General features: G+C 47.2%; 2 protein-coding genes across 5 annotated transcripts in view; one reads left to right on the forward strand and one right to left on the reverse strand.

Moving 5' to 3' along the window:
* LOC118514188 (Krueppel-like factor luna) overlaps positions 1-23,921 on the forward strand; it is a 262,700-nt gene that overhangs the window by 191,195 nt on the left and 47,584 nt on the right. The window lies entirely within an intron of this gene.
* LOC118514193 (cuticle protein AMP3-like) lies at positions 12,352-13,160 on the reverse strand. The gene is made up of 2 exons (XM_036060882.1): positions 13,057-13,160; positions 12,352-12,906 (listed from the first exon to the last, which is right to left on the reverse strand). The coding sequence occupies exons 1-2, from the start codon at positions 13,069-13,071 to the stop codon at positions 12,472-12,474; spliced, it is 450 nt and encodes a 149-aa protein (XP_035916775.1). The 5' UTR covers positions 13,072-13,160; the 3' UTR covers positions 12,352-12,471.

Raw genomic sequence — 23,921 nt, forward strand, 5'->3', positions numbered from 1 at the left:
AGCGGAATGGACGCTTCAAAATGGATTTGTTCAAATTAAATTTACTACGCTTGTTTGGTTGTGTATTTTAAGCAATGGATATCTCAGGTGGCCTCACGATTTGGGGTGACTTGTTTGCCAGGGTAGCGAAAGGAAAGCGATTTATATAAATAATATAACAAACGATTGATAAGGGTTTTTCTGTGTCCATGATTGACTGTTGTGCCCTTGTTTGTAACATTTTCTTCTCACATAGGACGAACACAGCTACAAAGACGAAATTTTTGTGCTCTAAAGCGTTTGATGTAGTGAGTTTTTTAGCAGGTCGACCAGGTCCATCAATAGTAAGCAAATGCCACATTCCTTTGCTCAATAAGCCAACTAAAACTAAAAGCTCTTGTATAGACAGAACTTTAAGTACATAAGACCTGCGTGAAGTAATTGACAGCACTGACAGCCATCTAGCTAAGTGTTTACATCCCCAGGTCTAATTGTTGATCAATCTAAATATGTTTTGGTATGGGACTTGAGGTTTATTTAATGAGCTAGAAATGGGTTTCGTTGTAAATGACCAAACATTCTTAAGCACATAAGAGCTTATTTGTAGCGATAAGTAACTGACAGCATAGCTTACTGAACAGACAGCCTTAGGCAAAGAGCAAAAATCTTTAGGTCGAAATCTTTACTTGAATGAGATAGAAATTTACGATTAAAATCTATTAAAATTTTACCAACAGAACCTTAAAATGAATTTTACCTTAAAATATAAAAAATCTAAAAATCGCCCGACTTTTGTAGCACCTCCAGCCTGACTACCTTCTTGAAAGTAATACTGAAAATCTACTCCATCTCCCTGAAAGCTATACATCACTTTACCAGACACAGACACTGTATAAACCCGATCCTGATCCGATACCCTTCCAGCAACAGACATTATCCTTTGCTGTAATAGAGACGAGTAATTTTCTTGCCCCATTACATCTGCTCCGTACCGCCAGGATCCAATCCCCATTGCCGATACTTCATTTTTCACAGATTAGAATTTAAAATTACATCCTCCATGCCCGGCCCGAGCCGGGTGGACTGAGGTTTAGATTATGAGAAGCGAAACTTGTCAAACTGTTATTAACAACCTCGGCACCGGGATCCTCATTTTTGCCGTCGGGGGATGAGTGCGCCGGGGTCCGCTTTTCTTTTTGCATGAATAATTAACATTTTACGAATAAATTAACATGCATAAAAGTGTACCAACCAGTAAGAAATGAAGCAAAACAAGGAACAGAAGAACAAAAAAGAAACACTCATTCTCCCACCGCCCACTGACTTGAAAGTAATATGGCCGTATGGCCAAGAACGTACACCTGTTTTTCGTCGCTAGCTTGTTCAATGTCATATTCCTTTTTTTTTTTGTCGGGTTTCGCGTACAGCTCAACTCGTGCGACCTTACTCCACTTTCACTCCGGCTCTAATGCGGTTCTTTTTCTGTCTTCTCGCTTTCCCAATCATTGCAGGTAACTATCGTGTTCCGTTCGGTGTGTATGCTAAACCCCGTCCAGATGCAGATCCATCCCAGATGAAGCAGATGAAGGAGAAAGGATGACTGGGGGTTATGATGGAAAACCCATCCACGAACCGGTCGTACGAGGGAGGAAAGGCGAAAGATCCACCCGCCCCACAAGGGTGGGGGTTTGGTACAAATTTCTTTATTCAACATTGAATTCGACTCGGACGACTTGGTTTGGTGATGATGCCGCCGGTGGTGGATTGAAATTTTGCATTTTATACCCAACCGTCCGTCGACAGTCCTTACCCGCGGCCAAAGGGATGCACAGATTAATGCCATGTTTATTTTTTTTTTACTCGACAAGAAAGAATTTCCATTTGCAGCGGTGTGTTTTACAGCACAAAAAATAGAAGAACCTCCCCGAAAACGAGGGTTTTGTAATTTTATCCAATTTATGTTTGCTTTCCTTTTTGGTGCGCTCATGGTAAAAAGACTGTGATTTTGATTTTGGAGAAGACACAAAACTACGAATAGCTACTAATTTTGCCTGAAAGGAACACTTTTGCTCCACTAATCTCAATACGATGGATTGTCTTTCTGGTTGCTTGATGCAGTCCGCACTAGTCCGGCAATACCTCCCATAGCGAATGGAGATGACCTTAAACCAATTGCATCACACCCGGTCGGTGATCATGGGCAGCCGGGGGGAATGCACTCGTTATCGTCGTCGTTGTCGTCATCACCATCGCTAGACACACCGAGGCGGCCGCCGGTCGGTTTGCCGGTTGAGCTGATTATTCAAATTTATTCACCGGCCACAGTGTTGTGGCCTAGTCCCCTTCGGGGCAGCCTGAATGAGTCGGGGACGGTGACTTACGTTGGATTCGTGTTCGGAGCTTCTTCCGTGTCTGGTTGGCGTGTGTCTCCGTCGTATGCGACGGTAGACAAACATTGCTTAATCAAACACTGTGACCTGTCGAAGATGAAAACTATTTTTAAACCCCCAAGTCAAACGTGATAATGGTTTTGGAGGCTAAAAATATTTCTCAATTTTACACGACAAAACGATTTAAAATTCCTTCCAACAGAACCTAAAATAGTCTCCCCGCTCAAACGTAATCGACACAGCAATTTGGAGGTTTCCGAGGGAGAGGAAATTCCCCAAAGCAGAAGCTTTGCTCCACCCTTAACTAGGCCACCTGACGGCGGAAAACTGCTCTCGGTGCCTCCGTTGGCCTCTTCCTGTAACGATAACTGTGTAAATGTCAAAAGTCATCCACAATATGTCACTTATCATTACCACGAAACCAGACGTTGTGAGATTGTTCAGTCAACTCGCTCCGGTTCGCATAAAACATGAATCCCACCATCGGGCCTACTACGACCATTGCCTACATAGATACCGCAACATGGAACACAACCTGGGGCATGCAATGGTTGGTGGAAAATGTCGAAAACTCTCCTAAAATACCTCCGTATCTTTATTCCACGATTGGAATGTACTCATAGTGGAGAGAGAGAGAGAAGGAGAGAAGATACATGGCGCTTTTTTCGGTGTGTGTGTGTGATGGATGGAAAATTCAGTGCCCCAAATGCCGGCGAACCCGAGCTTACCGGGCGTGTAGTACCGTGGCCGTACGAACAAAAACGCCTCCGGTGGCTTTTGTAAAATATTTTCTACATTTTATCTACAAATAACATCCCTGCTTTCCCGCATACCCTAAAGAGATGGGCCTGAGTGTGTGTGTGTGTGTGTGTGCCTATGCGAAGTTGTCGGGTGACACATTCCAGGGTGCAGTGCAGTTTTCGGGTGTCCTATGCCATCCATCCTCACCCATTAACGATGATAAAAGCCAACCGCACACAACCACCATCCAGCCAAGGTACACTGCTTTTGTGTTCACATGGGAACACCATGTGTGTGTGTGTGTGTGTGTGTGTGTGTGTGTGTGTGTGTGTGATTGTCGACACGTAACTGGGACCGGTAACTAAGTTTGCACATGTCGCGCCTACTACGTTCCACATTACCCGTTTGTGCTGTGGAACGGGGGGTGGTTCAACTTCCGAGCGAGACTTCCTTTCATACGGCGTGCCGTTTGACATCGTTAGGCATCCTTTTCAAGGCATAAAAACGGGGTTTCGGTGTGTAGTAAGCCCTACGGGGACTGGCACAGACCGGATATACTTCCCACACGGCCACACACCCAGACTCACACCGAGAGAGCACTTGGAAAGCGCGAATGGCACTCAATCCCCGTCAACTATGTTAAACTCGCGCTCGCTCTTTTACTACAAAAGGTGTGTGTGCAGTGCCTCACCCCCGGAAAAAAAAGATCCGGAAGCCGGTGTAATGCACCTGGTTTGACTCACAGACATCGCCTGAGGGCGGTTGGGCTAGCAGCGCGGGCACATTACACACGGCAAAGGAATGCTCCGACCGAACCGGGGTTATGAATGTGCGGTATTCCGAAGACAGAGTTTTCAAATATCACCACAAATCGGATTCGTCTCATCGCAACGCCCAGATTGCCAACACACAAAAAGCGTAAAAGCAGAGCCTACTGTGTGCCGGATGCTGCAAACACTTTTCTACTCCCAAAAAAAAGCATGACAGCTGTCAAATGGTACATACTCCGTCGTCGCAGTATCAATCAAAGTGTTTTTCAAGGTATTGGAAAATATAATATTGTCGTCAGCCGAAACTCATACAAAGTGAAGAGAGATGCATTATAATCTCTGATGGACAGTGTCCTTGGATTTAGGCCATCCTTCCATCTTCCTCCCGAAATAAAACTTCCTCTTTCCTGTGTGTGCCTTCAACGGGCGAAGTTATTGTGTACGACGCGTCATACGGTACACAGCAAGAAGGAACCAAACACTGATGACGCTCCGTATGTAAACGTTGTGTTCGATACGCCCGTAGCATCTCCTGCATGGACGTCCGACAAACTAAGCTTATAGTGATATACTTTCCCCAATAACACACAAAAAACTGGATCACTCCCATGGGGAAGGTGTCTGGAGGTAATTTCATGTTGCCGTTGCACATCCGGAACCTGCCGTTGACAACGCCACGAGTACCATGGACGGTGTACTGTAAGCTCTGTGTCCCAACCCGGTAAAGCACATTCGCTACACTTTTGCACCCAGTAGCAGCACTACTTCAACATCGTTTAGGAAGGGCCAATGCTTTATCCGAGACAGCTTTTTCCCGCTATCGGAGATATACTTCTGCCGGGTGGGTCGTTGGAACCGGCGGTTCAACAACAGTGTTCAAATTGCTACGACATCATCAGTCTGTCGGGGCACCAAGTTTTGAAAGTTTCGTGCCCCCTTCCCCTCGAATGGTATGTTTTCCGGAAGGATGCCATTTTCGAGATGTAAACCATTTGCTGCACGAGAGTCCTTCACAAGAGTTCCAATCGGGGGTTTGACTCCACGCCCACGGAACGTACCACAGTTAGTCATTAGGTCTTCGGGACGTTTTGGGTTTTGGGTGGGGGAGGGCTATTTTTCGTAGAAGAACGAATCATCAAACCGTTTCACCCCCTCTCGTTGCAGACAAGCAATAAAAGGTTGCCAATATTGCACTTCAACTGGTTGGGGCCGCTTTGCGTAGCAATCGGGCAACCTCTAACTGGTGGGAACGGTCCGGACCGACCACTTGGGAATATGATTTCTTTCAACAAAATATCGTCTCTACTTGTTTGGTAATGATCCGTCCGTCCCCTTAGAACTTGGGACCCGTGCCAGGCCCTGGACAGGCAAAAGTGATTTCAACTGAAACGACCATCTGAAACGCACTTTCCCAATCGATCGCACAGGAGGGAGCATCGGTTGGGGGCAGGGATGGAAGTGTGTTTGCTGATTGCTTTGCCTCCCTTGGAAGCTTTGATACTTCTGGACTCCGGACGATGAAACATCGAATGGAGATGCTTCACTGAATAACGCATTCGATGCGCTCCGTACCCATCCATCGGAACGGTACCGAAAATAGGTCCAGCCCTTGCTCCCGACGGATCCCATCCATCCGACCTTCCTGGTGAGGTAGGTTGTTGCAGGAAGTTCTTCGGTCGTCCTCTCGGAAAAAGCACCAACGAAACGACCGTAGCAGGGTAACATCAAATTTAATGGTAAACATCGTTAAAGTATCATTTTTGTAAGTCTATTTAATCCACAATAAAAACTGATGTTTACACAAGTTTTTCTCCACTCGAGGTGCTACGAACCGTGCGTAGTTTTGATGGCCGTGGCAAGTGCAATCGTGCAGTGCAGGGGAATCTCCTTCCAGCCAGCGACTAGGGGTCGTGTGGTGTGTGTGCGCGGGCCATAAAAGCTCTTTCTCGTTCGTTCCGAACTCTTAACGACATCTTCTCGGTCTATGAAGCTCCCGTTGTCGTCGTCGTCGTCACACGGTTTGACACTTTCCTTCACTCTGTGGCGATGGTGCTACTGGCTCGGAATTGGTTCCACCAATCCGTATTGTATTTATTGGAAAGTGATTCACGAATCGTTTCACGCTATCGTCACATTTTAAGAGACTCAAGACTTGTCTGCCGCTTCTTGCCATTAGTTTCTAGGAACACGAACGAGCCACCATGGTGGCCAATAACTCACCATGGAAGCTCTAGCAAAACGTTGCTAGCACAGAACTGCAACCGGAAGGGAGGGGGTACGGGGTTGCAAGACCGGGGCAGAAATTGTTATGGTTATTACCTTTTAAGCTCTTCAACTGTGCCGGGCAGCCATCCAGTCGGAACTGCAACATTCGGACCAAGTCCTCCGGGGTTGACAGACAGTCTTGCCAACCCTCCGAGGGGATAATGTTGTGCGAGATGCTTTTCGAGAGACTGGGAGTTGCAGTTGCAGTTACGGTGAATGCTTCCTGTGGCTTTTTTCCCATGAAAAGATGTATTTAATCAAGGGAGTATGCTTAATGTCATTCGAAGTAAACTAATATTGGGTGGTGCAAGTTCTTCGGAACCTTCAGCAGCGTTCAGTTTATTGATTTCTAAATGGAAGTTAATAATCAATTCCAAATCTCCGCAACGACCAAGAGTAATCGTTTTCCATGCAAGTGAAACTGTAATTAGGGCAGCTGCTTCTTCTACCGTCCATCAGAGGGCGCCCTTAAAATCGTTCATCAAATGTGGGCTTCTAGTAGAACGATTTTTAACTCATTTCTATTTTAAAGCTCGCCTTTTTATTCGGACACCGATGCTAAAAAAGGGTCAGCACAAGGTTAATTGGGAGCATATACCTATTTTTGTTCCCTATACTCTGGTCTTAACCTTGTTGGCAACCCTTTCGAAATTGATCCTCCCTTTTCTAAAACTTCCCTTATGCTGTATCTGTTTTTTTTTTCTTCATTCTGTCGGGTTGAATAAAAGCCCATTTCTCTTCAGAATATCTCACGCTCCCACATATGCTGAACACTGATTATGAGCTTTACCGTGTCCGTCGTCGTGGTAAACCGAAATGAAACTAATGCCTACTTACCGCTTTACCCGGCTGATCGACTGGTTTGATGAAGGTCCGGGCTAGAAGATTACCCGACCGTTGACGCTTGTTTTCGGGAAGGCTTTCCAGGTGCAGGATACAGCATGGTAACAGGATTTAGTTCCACCTGACCTGTCCCTGGAAGGACGTCGCTCCTCGGTAGCTCGGGCTGCGCACTACGAGCCCTGGAACCCGTAAGATCTTGTGCGATTTTCTTTAAAGTAGTAGGATTCTTTTGCCTGAAAGGGAAAAGCTACGGCTAACGGTAATAATAGACTGCGGGAGATATTTGAAAGGGAGTATCTGGAAGGAATTTCACACAACCGAAGGACGATTCAGGCACAGCGTTACGGTAAATATTTCTTGACTTTTGATTATCTCTAATCGGCTTACCGGATACCTAAGCATTTGCCTGCAAAAAGGGTCGTACCTGTGTTATCCGGGAAGTCTTTCATGCACCGGAAGATGCATTCGGAAGTTTCCGGGGTTTTGCTGAAATTGAATGCCTTTTCCCTCTATGCCAAACCCGTTCGGCGAGTAGTAGTTAGGGCTTAGTGAAAGCTTAGAGCTCCATACACTGCTAACACGAGCTGTACTTACTGCAGCTATGTTTGAAACGAATTCTAAAGCAGATCTTCACAAGTGTGTCCCGATGTTTACGGACAGCGTTCGGAGCGGGAGAAAATAGCATTCAAGCCCTAATCACCTTGTTACTGTATAAGACGTCACAAACAAAACAATGTTTGAGGCTCAATTTCCTTTAATTGCTTCTAAAGCGGTTCCAATTTAGTATGGAAATATGTATCCTGCTCTCCCTCCCCCTCCCCCCATCCGCTCTTCTTTTGAGGGCTTAAATCATGCCCCGGAATTCCTCCATTCTACCAGCGCACAATGTCCGGAATGTCTGTTGCCAATATGTCGCCGAAGAAAAACCACTGATGAATTCAATTTACCATTTCCTGCGAGCCACGCACCCAAACACGCACAGTGTTTATTTACCATAGTGATGAAAAGCGTGTCTTGAGGAGGGCAAACAGGGAGGGTGGGGAGCTTGTTTTGTCTACCCAACCTCCTCACCCACCCGCACGCCATGTCGTCGTGATTTGGTCGAGAGTAATATGTTAAATTTATTGACATAATGTTCGCCTAGTCGGTGCGCTTGTTGTGCTCCGCTTAACCACCCCCGGGGAGCAGGATTTTTCCATTTTCCTCGCTGTGTGTGTGTGTGCTTTTCTCAACATCCGGAGATTCCCTTCCTCGAGGGTGTTCCCAAAAATGAGCATAAATTGAAATACAATTCCCAGAGAGCCCAGAGGGGGGGGAAAAAAGTATAAACACACAGTGTAACAACGACTGTGGAGGTATCATCGTTGGGGGTTTGTTTCGTTGTTTCGGCTGGGCCTAAAAATCGTCTCGCTTAGACGAAGACAGACAGCATACACGCGTGTGCCGTTTTGAAGGGAACCTACCACGCGAAAGGTTTCACCGCAAACCACTCCACCAGCCCACCAACAGCAAGCCCAAGGAGTTGGAATGATGTTTGGTCGTTCGGTACCTTCGGAACGAAATAAGCAAACCGGTTTGGCTGTTTGGCGTTTCCTTCATTACAACTCCAGCATAAATCGAAAGGATTTTCCACGTTTGCAGTTCCCCGAAAGAGTTCTGGTTCAGATTCCTGCCATTCACCTTCTTGAGGAGCGAGTGATCAGATACACACACACACACACACACACACACACACACACACATATCCATTTATTATTCATTCATTTCCGAGGTCGAACTCTTCCCCTTCGCTGTAAGACGACCTTCTCGGATCCTTCAACCAGAACAGACGGCATGACGGCAATACGGCACCAGAAAGCATCAGCCAGCTGCTTTTATCTCCTTGCTTCCCTGGTTGCAGCCAAGGCGTACGGTGTGGAAGCAGAGCTTTGCCGCGACGAACCGTGACAGCCAATTCCGGATTTCTTGCTCCACACCGGACCCACGATATGCGTTGCGATGTTGGCGAAGAAAGTAGGAAAGAAAAGGAGCAAGGCAAGCGTCTGTCCGTATCGAAAAATGACTTCGAGAGGAATATCTGCGCGCAAGAAGACGGAAGTTGAACATAACTACAATCTTGTAAATGGTAATACGAACGAGCAAGATGTGTAACATGATTTTGAACCTCGGCGTTTTGTGAGCGGCCAACGCGAGCGAGCGACCGAGCGAGACGAGATGCTTTCGAATATTCTTGTTTTTTTTTCTCTCCCCTGAGCGTGTGTTTTTATCTTCCGCTGTTTGCCATGGTAACACTTTCCGAGTGATGTTTTGAACCAGAAGCGAAGAGATATTTGAACTTAACCACCCTCCATCACCGCCGCACCAGCCCGAGTACGCCCCAACGCGAGGAACCGACCTAAGCAGCTCACTTGCCAACGCGAGTGATTTGAATCTTGCTCTTCGCAGCGGGAATCGATTTTTCCTCGTTGGAAAAAGCTTTCCACTGTTCTTCCTTTTATGGAGGGAGGGCTAGCTGTGGCTGTGTGCGCTTTCCGCGATGCGAAGAGGCATTTCGCAGCAGCTTGTGTATCGGAACGAGTGGAAAGATTTATTTCACCGCTGTGTGAAGAGTCAAAGATAATCGAAACTGCCAATCGTAATTGAAATCTTCAGCTTCTTGAACTCAATCGCGCGCCCTCGCTCTCTCTCTCTCGCTCTATCCGTCGATCTACTTTCCCCCCCCCCCCCCCCCCCCCCTGAAAAAAACAGCTAGTTTATTAATCTGGCAACAAGCAAAACAAAACGTTGTAATCTTGTGGCATGGGAAAAGTGTTTCGCAAGTGGAATTTTTGCACCGAAAGTTGTGGGCCAAGTTGCGGCTCGAGCTTTTCAGTGGACGGCTTACCCCATCACCCCAGTGTTCAATCCCGTTTATTTCCCGCTGCTGCAGAAAACTGTCGTCGGCAAACCGTTTTGTAAATGCAAAATTGAAAATAAAACAATCATTCGTAATTAATTACACCGAACCGCACCACATCTCTCCAAAAAAAGCATCTCTCGCTTCGTCGCGCCATCAAGAGATCGGTGCATCGGCGGGTGTTTTGTTCTCGTACTAGCCGCCGTGCATAATAACACAACTATGGCGCCTCATACCTTCGTCAGCTTTCTGCCCTTACCTTCCCTCCCTTCTGCCCAGTTTCCCAACCAACACCGTGCGGTAAATGATGGGACACGGGGCTCGAAAAATTTGCCACCTAAATCCAATTAAAACTTTCCATACTTTGTTTCGCATTACACGCTGGAAAATGACTGGATTTGAGACCGGGACCGGGAGCGTGGTGATGGTGGTTTGCCCCAAACTGTCACGGCCCTTTCGGGGTGCTGCACGGTGCCGGCAGTCCATCCGGTGATAGATGTTTTCCTTCTGCAAGGTACCATTTTGTCCACCAAGCAGTACGATATAAATAATCTGATGAAAAATAGTGGTAAATACGAGGGAAAACTTTTTCTCTCCCAACCGTTTATTCTGCCCCTACAATCTGGGGGGTGAGGTTGGTGAGGGGGGATGGAAAAAGTTTGTGCAATTGCAAATTTGCGAGCGATGCAGATGGGTGGCGATGCGCTCGCGCTTAATGCGCCCAACCGTTACTTTATCTTGATTTCATTTGTGTCGGTTTTGTCGTTTGTTTTCTTCTGCCGTGGTGCCTTTTCTCACTTTTATTACAAACTTACTGATCATGTGAACGAGAAAGGGATGGTGAGAGGGGAGTGTGGGATTCGGGAGGTAGTTTGTTGTTTTGGGTTTGCTGTAGCCGAACGTCGAACAATTTGTTTGTGTAACAAAAGGTGGTGTTGAACGGTAGCAGACGTGTCACCATTGTGCGCCCGGTGGGTATTGTGGTCGCTGTAACTGCATTTAAATGGGAACGCCTGTTAACGAAATAAGCGCGTGGCAGCAGGGAGGCATTATGAAATGTCGTTTAATTAAATAACAAGCGGTTTAAGAGGTGCAACTCAACAGCAACAAGTAAAGAGAGAAGCGATTATGGACGATAAATCGGTTCTGGTGGAGGGAGATACTTTGGACAGCAGGTGTCAAAAATGAATATAAGCTATACGAAAGTAGTTATTTAATGGCTGGAAATTTTAATATGTATCTGTGAACAATTCAGCTGTTGAGGGCATATGCATCACGATCTTTTGATGCTGCATGTCTTATAGGATTATTGAATCCTTCTAAGCATGGATCCAATGGACTCTTAGTCGATATCGACCTGTTGTTTAGTGTAAGATCAAAGAACCCCCTTTTTAGATGCTCATGAGATGCATACTGCCTGTACTATCGTATAATGATCTAGAAACCTGAACGCAAAATATTGGAATATTGTCCTATTTGGACAGATCTATTAGACTGACCTCTGTATAGGAAAGGAGATTAATTGAGCATTTTGATAACGCTAAATAAATACTCAACTGTGAATTAAACAACACTAAATATCAACATACAATACCCTTCTTATCAGGATTCTGAGTTTTGCTGCAATGCAGGGTCTACTAGTTGTTTTTTGAGGTTAGACTCTTTCATTTAAAATTCCTCTCCAACACTCTACCCATAATGAACAATTTATCGATCAATTAGTGTACGTGCCTTCATTCATTTGACCACACACACTCCTTACCGCCCGACAGCAGAACGTCATTTCCTTTCATGATTCAGAAATTAACTTCAACTCCAAAAATAGACTAAAACTCCTCGCCAGCCTCCCTGCAATCGATTATCTGACCAGGTGTGCTACTGGTCCAACACATCCCAGACTACCACCGCACGAACATAACCCACTGCCGTGTTACTGTGACCAATCGGTCGCAATGGCCAATCAGACACCGATCTGTGAATGTTTCGGTTCAGACCAACCCAGTCCAGCAGGGGTACATCCTGTTGGGGTAATGTGAATATCCTGTTTCAATATCCCCCCCCCCCTCCCTTTTTGCGATTCGGATACTGTCATGTGCGAACCATCCTCACCCCAGTCGCAAAAGGGTCAGTTCTCGGGTCAGCGGACCCAAATGGGTGGAGAAGAACGCATGAGAATGATTCGAATTTCCGGGCAAAAGGGATGTGATGGCTGGTTGCCGGGATCAAGATAACTTTCCAATTTCAAAACCCAGCGCTCGAGCCGGACAGACTGCCCGGTCAGTCATGGTGTATTTCCCGGGTTGTTTCCTGGTACGCGCCCTGGCAGGCAGTGGTTAGCTTTGATTAATGCTACTGTGACACTCCGGTAGAGGAGGTCCGGTGATGAGATATGTAAAACCCCCTTGCAGGGTGGCTAAGGTTTAAATTAAAGGGTGGACAGCTAGTGTCGTAGTTAATTCTGAAAAATGTAAACTCTCTTTTTTAATTAAAGTTTCATGTTTTGTTTATTAAGCGATTGAAAAATTTGACTACAACACACAGGCTTAGCTGACTAACTTAACTAACAGGACGTGCAGCGCCCGTCCGTCTAACCCTGGGTGGCCCGAAGCCGCGCAATTTCAGCGTCCAGGAAGGCAGCATCAAAGTCCGGATCGTTCGGTGGGTTGGCGCGAATGTCCTCCAGCTGCTTGATGACGTGGTCCGGCGCTGGGGGTTCTACCGGCAGATGGGCTCCCTGCGGCTGGAACCCATACTCGTCGGCTACGTAAACCAGCGCAATGTTTGTACCGTCCGGTGCGGGGTAGGAAAAGTCCCCGGACGTACGGATACCATCCGAGCTGCTGGCCTGCGCCCGGATGCCGTTACTCGTCTCAAACACAAAGTTGTACGATCCATCGTCGTTGATGATCTGGTCCTGCTGGATCACCGTTGCGTCACTGTCCGGGCCACCGGATGCGGCACGAACCGCTTTCTTCGGTGGTGCAGCTGCAGCCAGGCAGAACACCACTCCGGCAAGGACAATCTGTAGGAGCACGCCACAAAACGCCACGAAAGGAAAGTACGTAAAGTGATGATCAGAGGAAAGCAATTGCCGGGAAAGTTCTCCCACCGGAACCGTCGGATGAGTTCGCAGAAAAGTTCTGATTGGATGCCATGATTCGCGAGTTCTTACCAGCTTGGAATACATCTTGGCGAAGGGTTCCGAAAATCTGTGTTTCCACTGCGCAGAACGTTTGAACTGTAAACTTGCAAACAGCTGACTGATGACAACCGATCCTCTCGAGGACTCTTTTATAGCGCACGTGATACGTGATGATACTTTTTCTGCTATCCGGGGGAAATCGTTTGGCAACCAAACACACACACACACACGAAGGCTAAAAGTGCAACCGTATGCATCTTTTTATCCACGTTCTCTTTTCTCCTTAAACGGCACAGGCACACGGCACAGCAACTGTTTGATCTTTCGCGTTTGGTCTTTGATAACGGGGTTCGTGAGACGAGTCCGAGAAAAAATATGCGGGCGTAGACTTTGTGGGGATTTCGTTTTTGCTCGCTTTCAGAAAGATTCGGCAGTTGATGCAAATTAGCCGCTAACCGGCTGCTGCTCGCAAAGTTCGAACAGGGGAACGCGTCCTTGAAACGGTCGGCACTGCATCAGCTAACGGCGCGATGGAGGTGGGTCAGTGTGATTTATCAAACATATTATGTTCACACCCCACACACCCGTGTGACGCTCCGTATCGGTTCATCGAACCGTTTATTCGTACCGGTACGATCTTGGGCGACACCTGGGGCGTACAGGTTTTTGTTGGCCCTCCTTCGCCCAAACTTCACTTTTGAAAGATATTAATGAACACGAATGGAAAGGTCAGTGCTGCACATCATCTGCATCATTGGTTGGTAGATTGCGTAGAACTACCGGCACGCAACTTCGACTCATCTCCGCCAGTTCTCGCCGCTTAGCCACCAGCGTCATACGTCAGAAAACGCCTATTAAGCAGCAAACGGTCCGACGATAGGACAGTTAGGCGCAGCACGCCCATAATTACATCCCGTGCCGTTTGCAACGAAACCATCCGACGTGAACGTGGCAGACCGCTTGACTGACATCTGCAACGGAGCATCTGCCACGTGAAGGCTTCCGTGTCTTAATAGGCCACGGTACGGATTTATGTCAGCATTTCGGCGCAAATGAAGATTACGTGCCCAATTACGTTGGGAGTTGCGTTAGAACTGAAGTGCTTGTAGCTGTCTATTTGACCTACGACCTTGACATCGACGTGTCCTGGCGAGTGGTTGGCACAGTCAGCTGTTGTGGTGGACTTGTGATTTATCCGGAAAATTGAGGTCAGCAAAATTGATGGCGTAAGGAAGAAGGTTTATAGCTAAAGTGGGATATTTTGATTATATTGAGTTCCTTATTTATTGAACTCACTTATGTTAACAGTTACCCTCCAAATCCAACAGGAAATAACAATCAAAACCAATCGATCAAATTTCAATTCCGAACCTCGCAGCCCAGTCGGAGCCCGTAGATCTCGCCTGCAACAACCCCTAATTGACGGAATCGGGCTTGTAAAGCAGTGAATGATTGTGCCCCGTCGTTTTGAGGACGAAAAGGGACTTTATAGCGCATCCCATAAACGATTTATACGGCTATGCTGTAGCGAAGCAGTGGCAGAACGGTGACATGACACCGACCACCGACGGGTCTAAAATCCGACCCGATGTCCGAAAACCGTTACCATCGCAAGCCCGGTTCGGAACACATTCCTGGTTCCGCCCTCGAAAAACCCCGGGGTAAAGAATCATCGTGTCCGTTCAGCGGTTTTGTCACTGTTTGTGGTGCCGCCTGAAACCGGCCAGAACCGGGTGTACCCCTACGTGTACCCTAAATTGCGATAATGAAGCTTCCCGAAGTGGCTTGACTAATGAATGGATGACGTGGTGCGGAACGAAGCGGTTAGAAGGTGGCGAGGAGGCAAAAGATTAAAAGCTCCCACACACACACACACACATACACACAAGAACACAGCGAGCGGCAATCAACTCGCAGCGGTCGCGAGGATCTGTTCGCCGAGATTCCTGCGGTTGACAGTGTAACACGCCGCCCGCACCGTTTTTGAACGGCTGGCCGGAACAACTGCGATGGCCGCTCTCGGCGATCAACCGCAACCACCACGCGGGTGCTCGCTTCCTGTGCGCTTGCCCTTTTACAAAGCACTCAAACACAAACACACACACACACGCAAGTGATTCGCAGTTGTGTCAACCCCGGTCGGTTGTCCGTCTTCTGTTTGGAGCATAAATTAATCACATTTATCTCATCGTTTTCATTTTCATCACGATTGTGTCGTGTCGTGTCCGCTGTGGGCCGTGGGACACACCGTGTTTGTCCGGGTAAATGGAAAAGCTATTTTCGCGATAACACGACCGTTAGCCTAACCCAGCCCACCATGCCGCCCCTCGAACTTTAACGCGAAGTGAGTGGGAGTTTTCGAGCATTTTTTTTTTTCTTCTCTGCCCCTCTTCCACAAGAAGAACTGTCCTCATCTTCTCGAGAGATGAGATTTGCAGCTACTGGATTTTTCTCCCCCGGTGCCCTTTCCGCCTCCCGGAGGGGGTGGTGGAAAACCGTCCCACCGGCCATTTTAGATTGGGCTTGATGATGTTTGTCCCTTTTTGCGCTTATGCTCTTGGGGTTGAAGGGGGATGAGAGTGCGAGTCTCGAGCGGAGGGAGGAAACAGATTTTCAGTTCGTTTGCTCTCTTCGCATATATTTTTTTTTCGTTTGGTTTAGGTTGATTTTGTTCCATTTTTCTTTTTCGCTCTCTCCCACCCGCGTGAATCGTGACTGATGGACGCAAACAAACCAACCGCAAACAATGCCGGAGACTAAATTTCTTATCACATTTCATTCACTGTGCGCGGTGGGCTGCCTGTCAAGGCTCAGCCGTTGTTGTCGTGCCATCGCCTCAATCATTTCGGACGGTGGAGACGACACCCGATGGGCGGGTTTGGCCCGGAACTGCCCGGAAGGAACGTATAAAAATGCTAACTGTTCTGCCATTTTATTTTTTTTTTCGATGAGCCATGGGCCGCCGGATTTGGCGGTGATGATGATGATGATGGTTTGACATGTACAGGCATGGTCGAGATCCACGCCACGCCGTTGACATTTCACTTTGATCCGGCAGCTGGATAAAACAGCCCACCAACACCGGAGGGTACAACAACGCTTCCGAGCTACAACAAATTCCTATCATTATCATTCAATTTTAAAGTTTGTTTGTGTTGGATGGATGGCGCTGAATCGAGATAACACCCAAGCTTGGATTTGCTGGTTGAACGAGTGAGCTGTAATTGAATGTTGGCAGCAGCCGACCGCCTAGCGAGCATCGAGGTAGGCAGAGGCAGCTTACGCTTCCCGAGAAAAAGCTTCCTCCCGGTAGAAAATTACAGCGCTTACAGGAGTACAGTGACGTCTCAAGTATCCAGCACTTCCCTCGTCACAATGACATCTCTGCAATCTCTAATCATCTGGCAACCGACCGGATTTTCATAGAATTGGACTCCTGCAGGAAGGAAAAACTGTTCGGTTGCTCACATTTCAATTAGACGCGTCTTCTCCGTTTCGCTTCGGTCGCTTTTTGTTTGGCGCAGGTGCAAAGCGCTACAAGCAACGTCCCAAGCAACGGGATTTAAATATCTTCGAAGTCGGTACATTTCTTGAGGAACGACATGAATTTTTAGCACTAAAAATGATTCCTTTAAGCTAATTGGACGCGTGCGATTGCTGCAGGAAGGAGATTAAAATTGGAGCAAAATAATTCAAGCGCCTCTCTTAATAAGGGGTTTTCCGGTTCATCTAAAGCTCAGCGTAGAAAGAACTTGCTAAGAAAAACAAAGCATTCACTTCCTTGGGGCAAGATTAAATCGCAACGATAAACTGCGTTTTGTGAATTTGGCGAAAGTCTGCCCCTTATCATGGCGTGTGTACAAAAACAAAATTCAGCTCTAGAAGGACCTCCCGCACAGAGAGGTCACTGGTGTCCCAGATTTTGGCTGTAAGATCGTTTAGAATAATCAGATTAATGTCAATTTAAGGATTGTTTGTAATTTTGCACAATAATCACATTACTACGCTCGAAGAGCCATTCGCTGAGGACGGTTTTCCTCGACGACGGTCCATCTGGGATCTAGCTGTGGGTCACAAAAGCTAGGGAGGGAGGTAAAAAAAACACTCGGAAAGCCATTCCATTGTTGTCTCAAATGGAAAACTGAGCTTCGTCCGAGGCGACCCTCCCGATGACACGGAACTAAAGCGACCGAAAGTTAGTCTGGTGGTTTAAAATTGAATAATAGATAAAACGAAAAGCTTCCCGGGAAGAGCACACAAAAACAGCTCTTCCCGGAGATGGACGCGTCTGTGGGTGGTCCCATGAAAATAAGACCCATGTAGCAGGAAACGTGATAGGCGTAAGGTTTCCCCACACTCTAAATCGTTCGGTCGGAGAACAAATGTGGCCCGAAAAGCTTACCAAAAGTTGCCTCGTTTGGTTTTGATTCGCTTCCTTTTGCTTTTCCGGGGCAGTTTTTGGGCCTTTTTTGTTTGGTTTCACCCGGAAGAAAACCGGAACGCAGGTCAGTTGAATTAACGAGCTAATGTGGAGAAAAAGGGATTTTCCTTTTAAACCACAAACCTACAATTGTAAGCAGTGTGTCTCTGGTCTTTTCGCGTCTAACCCCATCCTATCTTGATCAGTGTCACCAAGATTCAATTTCAATGTCTGCTGCTCTTTAAGTACTATTTTGTCACATTATTTTCGTTAATAAACACAGCGAGTCTCATTCAATCAAAATTCAAATGAATCCTCACGCAAAAGGCGCTGCCATCTCGTTGTCAACGTCAACGCCTGGTACCCTGGTTGTTGGCGCTTAAATGACACTGGCTGGCTGTCAAGAACTGTCAACGGCACACCGGCATCGGCATCAACACTCTCCAACCAAACAGGCACACAGACACAACACAACCATCATCGAAGCATATTAATTAATTTTGCCGTACTCTGTTGCGTTCCATTCGACTGACAAAAGGACAAAACCGGGAAGCGTCCAACGCACACAGCCTCCGACACACAAACAGACGGCTTCGGTTCGAGCCGGGGTTTGCCTGCCCGGTAGAGTGGTACTTTTATGGCATCATCTCCTTCAAGCCAGAGCGCTTCCCGTTTATTTGCTCCACTCGATCCTCGATGGCTGGCTGGCCCGAAGGATGCACTCTTTAATATTTAATGAAAAATTGTTTCAAAGCTTCAAGCTGCGGGATGTCTACGGTCACGGTGCGGTGGTTGAGGGGGAAGAAGCTGGAAGGGGGGAACACTGGATGGATGCTGGTTTACGGTTCAAGAAGTTGAAATTCATGAGATGTAGTGTGCGCGTGTGGAATGGAATCGTGCAAAAGACTGTCCCGTCCTGGCTCTCTCTCTCTCTCTCTCTCTGCCCACGTGGAACGCGCGTCGTCGCTGGGCGGTACACAGTCTGGTACAATCTGGAACTCATCCTTTCCAGTGCAGACAATCGTGTGCCATTGGTTTCGGAAAAACTCTTTTCTACTCCCCCCTCCCCTCCCCCTTCATTGCTCGTCTTGTTTCTTCCTGTGTACCCGGTGTCCGAATGGGAGGGATCCGGCTGCAACTGAGCCCCAACACACGGCCATCGAGCGACAAGCTGTCTCGTCGAATACGAACCCAGTTTCTATGGCGCAGTGGAATGCAGCGGCAGAAACCGTTACGCTAGTAGTCTTCGTCCTTCGACTTGCCCTCCCAGATGCCAACCAACCAACCAACCGGGAACACCAAATGGCATGAAATAGTTCCTGACGTCCGTTCAGGATGCTTCTCTTGGATCGTCTCGCACCAGCAGCACCAGCAGCAGCTTCGAGATGATGCATCCGGCTAACAACCCGCGACGTGGTGTTGGCCAGTGTCGTTTCGCTAGAGCGGCGCGATGCGGTGCGCGTAAAATATTATCCCTACCGGAACACAATGTCGGGATGGTTGCGCATCAGCTTACACAGCCTATGTCTTCTTCCCGCTGCTACGGGATGTTGCACAATTTATAAACGGAGAAAAATGGTTCCACCACACGAAGCACACACCCCACCAGGGCTGGGGGATGGACACGCTGTCTTGGAAAAGATCTTTCTAGGAAAAACAAACCACCAAAGAAAAGGAAGAAAAAACGGCTGTAAAATTGTGGACCGGAAATTGTGGTCTCAGTTTGGGCGGATTTTTTTTGTTTTGTTTTGTTTCTTCGTTGTCGACGCTCCCGATAGATTTCGTGAACCGGGTGGCTCGAATGTGTGACATTTGTGCTGCTGAACTGTGCGGTTCTCTATAAACAGTTTCATAAAATTTTATCAATAGCACCAAATCTATTTCCTGACTGTCAGCGGCAGGGCGAATAATTCTCCCTTCGCCTTCCGAAACGTGCGCCCCTCTCGCCGAAACTCACACAACTCACTCACGAGCTTTTCGGAAGGGATATTTCAGTCGTATCCAAGACGTGGTTAGCGCTGTATCGGTGCGATGGAACACCTTTATACCTTCGACGGTTGGAATCTTTACCGGGTTCGATACGAATGCTTCACACGCGGACTGCGGAAGATCGTTTTCTCCATCCCCCCCATTTTTTGGTGAGAGTTGAGATGTTTGAGCTGAAAATGTCGCTGACGGTAACGCTTTTCAATTGAACCTCATATTGCTGGTTGGTTAGATGGCTGCGTCCTAAGGTATCGTGTCGTGTGTTGCATACGAATCAGGCGGATTTTTTTATATTATAAAAATATTATAGGTATCTTTTGATTCTGACAATTAGGAGGTATGGATCGTATCAATTTAACCTCAGTCAATCGTTATTTATAAATCAAGGAAGAACCTTATCCAAGAAAATCCTACAAATAATTAAATAAATTGCCTTACTCTATTGATTAAAGAGCTATTAAAGGGTCTAAATTATAAGTTAACCGATAAGTTCTCAACATCAGTCTGATGCTAAAAACAAGTTTATAGAAACTTTATTTTATAACAGAAAACCTTTCTAAAAGTTCCCCTTTTTTAGCTCCTCACTATTCACACAAATCAGCAAAAGAATATGTTCGATTAAGGTGCCCATGCTTTTGATGCCCGTGTTCCGGGTTCAACGTGCCTTTCTGAAGCATCGCTGATTGGCAGACAGCCCCGTACCATCCCCCAGTCCTTTTGCCCGATTCCCGCGATCCCGTTCGTACGGAGTACCCAAAAGTCCTATCCACAGATACGTAGTGCCAGCACGTACCAGGGCGGACGACAGGTCCCACCAAGGCAGGAAGAACCTGTGCAGCATACGTCGTAGCTAACGACGCCAGGAAGTGGAAATGCTGGACGTAAGAAGGCAGAACAGCCCGAAAAAGTAAAAGGGAACACCGGAGCAACGTGGAGAAAAATCTGCCCAACTTTCATAATTGAAGCAAACGGCAGCAGGCAGCACCGGAAATGAAAATCGTGAGATGCCACTCTTATTGGCCGGCACACGGAACCTTTACGGGCAAGAAAAAACTACCCGCTCGAACCACGCTCGAACTTCTGATACACGACGGTGATGAGGATGCTGATGATGATGTTGCTTGGTGTGTGTGTGTGTGCTTTTGCCTCGGTTAAGCCCGCCAACCGGCCCCCAGACCATCCGGTTCGATTTTTCACCCCTTTTCGCCGGGTTTGCGGACCCCGTTGTGGTGAAGCGGATTGATTAAAGGAAAACACTTTTCGGCATCAATGCGCTCCGAAAAATGTGCGCCAGCCACCGAACCTTCCGAGCTTGCGGTTATGCTACGTGGTCAGTTCCGGACGTCTGTGTGTGTGTGTGTGTGTGCGAGAGAGTTTTATGGCATGTTGAAAGTGCAGTGGGAATGCAAGAACGGTACGCGGCGGCGAGTGCAATTGATGAACTTTCCAACTTCCTCAAAAGTGCGATCGTCGACGTCGACGTCGAGGAAGCAATACGCGCACTGTGAAATGTGTGTTCGCCGTACGCTTATTTACCCCACCGGGTCCACGTTTATTGTTGTTTAGTGCGGGGGGTCGGGTGGAAAAAGTTTGCGGACGTCAGAGAATTTATGTGTATCAGAGTTTTCTTCCACTAATAGAAATCAACGCCATTTGATGTTGGAATCCAAAACTGTTTCGATTGCTGCCGTTTGCTTTGCCGGCTAGCGCTAGCTGGAACTGAAAGCTTTTTTGATGAGATTGGGCACAGGAAAAATTAATAAGCAAGAGCATGTATTTATCGACGAAACAACATCGTTTATTATTGAGCTGTGTGATGAGCGTTGATTAGGTGATTCTACCTGACAAGGGAAGAAATTCTATCAATGTTGTTATAATAATTGATCGTGATCGTAATTAGACGAGGTATTAAACGCTATTACTTCTGGTAAATCTATCCAACACGACTTTACTGGAAACATTGAATCCCTTCAAATGCCATTACCAGCTTATTGAAGTCTGATGTTCTGATTTGTTAAATCATACTCCGGTAAAAGCCTTCACCCATATTAGCTCAGAGTTTTGGCCGACAGTCCTCATATTCTAGAAATGCTTTTGTAGTAGTTTTGTACTGCAAATGTTTTTGTAGTAAACGTTTTAAATTGAAAGCCCCACAATATCTGACGAACTAAAGGTACTCTGGCCTCTGAACTATTCATCTATAACTACCCTCACAACTGTCACTACCCTCATATGGCTGCATAGCAAATGGATCCTATAACCATACTACTAATCCACTGATACGCGAACATTTAAACCGTGCGACAAATTTTCTCCATCAAGCAGTAAGCCTTTATTACATCAACAGTCCCATTTCGAACGGCATCGACAAAACCATCGCCACATTGAATACGCAAATAACGCAACATTCATTAATAAATAATCGCCCACGCTGCCACAGCCCCATAAACCCACACACGGTGCCAAAGTTCCCAGAATGTGTAATCACAACTAATTATCAACCCTATTCGATGTCCTGAGCACACACACACACACACGCTCCTGGCACACCTGGGCTCCTCGCAAAAACAAATCCTCCCTCGTGTGTTTAGTTCAAAGAATAAACGATGCGTTACACCGTACGGTTTCGAGTTACTGTTTGATTTTGTGTAGTCGCGGTGTGGTGCGAATCCGCCTGCACCAACCTGTGCACGATTTGTGGATCCTTATTTGCCGGTCCATCAATCAGCGTTGTCCCGTGCCCGCTTTCCCTTCCTCCCTTCCACCCATTCATCTGGGTAATATTCAATTTGCAAATCAAACGCCAAATTTTACAATCCAAATCGATCAGCAAACAACAAACCGCCGGACGATAAAATGTACGTACGAACGTGTGTGTGTGTGTGTCCTTAAAGAAGGGACCGAACTACCCCTCCAAAAAAGGCGACACGCATCTATCTTGTTCCGTTCGCCAAAACCCCCGAGAGTGGATCGAACCACACGATATCGTAGTCACAACAAAACCACCGGCCCAACGACTGACCAACCTACGGTTTCGGGTTCGGACCATATGATGGAGGTGGAGGGACAGTAGCTAAACCCGAAACTTCTGCCAGCCATGTCTCTCGTCCCGGGTGCCGACGCATGTTGTCACATGAAGCGTGACAAAAGTGAGCATAAATTTCAAACCTCCCTGCTCGCTTCCCGAAAGCCGCCCGTGTGATGGATGTGGCTAAAGGATTTAGGTTTCCCGGTGGTTTTTTTTTTTCGGAATTCAACAGACCACACCATCCCCGGGGTAGTGTTTGGTTCTTGATTTGTTTCGCCTGATTTTTTTTTTTAACGTCCATCTATCCATCTCGATATTGGGGAGGCTTATCGAGGAGAAAGTCACTGTAGGTATGACCCTTTTTTCCCTGTACTGTAGCACACGCCGGAACCACCCGACCACCGACAATGTGAGTGTGTGTGGTCAATGAAAAACCGTCGTACCGTTGTAAGGGATGATATTGATTGCCAATTTTACATTTGGTTTAGCAGAAGTGAAAAAGGGCTGCAGCTTTTTTTGTTTTGCTTCCTGAACGAACTCCAGCAACTGTAAAAGCGAGCCGGACAAATTTAACCACGAATTAATTCGGCACGAATTTTGGTAAGGATTTATACGGACATAAAGTATACGATTAATTACGGATCGCATCAGTCAATGGAAGCGTCCGTGCGATGGGTAGGAGTCCAGCCCCGAGTCAGCAACCATTATCAGGAAATAAATCCTCGCGATGGTTTTTCCTCGTAACTGGGAAGCATCAGTGCCAGATACGGTAAAAACAAAAAACCTTTGCAACGTCCAAAAATTACACTCTCTCACACACACGCACGCACGTTCACGCACGCATACAAAAGTGTATGCAACTTTATCCTCGCCCGCCAACAACCAATCCGATCCGATCCGGGCGATGAAATGTGCCGTAAAAAAACAATTTCGCAGCAATTTCATCGCAGCAATGATTAATTGTGGTACAACTCACTGGACCACACGGACGTCAGAGACCTGCCTTTTTTTTTCTCTCTCTCTCACACACTCTCCCTGTGTGCTTCTCTACCCCGGACCTAAAGAGCTCCCCACAGAAGGCCGGAAACGTACGACGAACGCCTCCGGAATCTGCTTAGTGGTGTAGCAGCGGGTGACGTTGCCGAGGATCAGATCCCACCCACCGACATCGACACGCAGTGACGGTAATACGGTCCTTGCCCAGGGGTTTTGTGGCAGAGCAGGATCAATAAAACCCACCCCCCCGATTCCGTCCGTTCTGTTGGTGTGTCGGTGTCGTAGTCGTCGGGCTTGTTGTCATTGTCCTTGTCAGCTCTACCGCATCAGCATGATTCTCATTCGAAGGATTCGAAAGACAATGGCTTTCGCCAACCAACCCACATCATCCCCAGCGGTTCATCGGTGTGCATGTGTGTGTATGTGTGTGTTCTTGCACTGGATGCCAACGCTGCTCAATGACGG

Source organism: Anopheles stephensi, chromosome 3 (genome assembly GCF_013141755.1).
Source record: "Anopheles stephensi strain Indian chromosome 3, UCI_ANSTEP_V1.0, whole genome shotgun sequence".
NCBI lineage: Eukaryota > Metazoa > Arthropoda > Insecta > Diptera > Culicidae > Anopheles > Anopheles stephensi.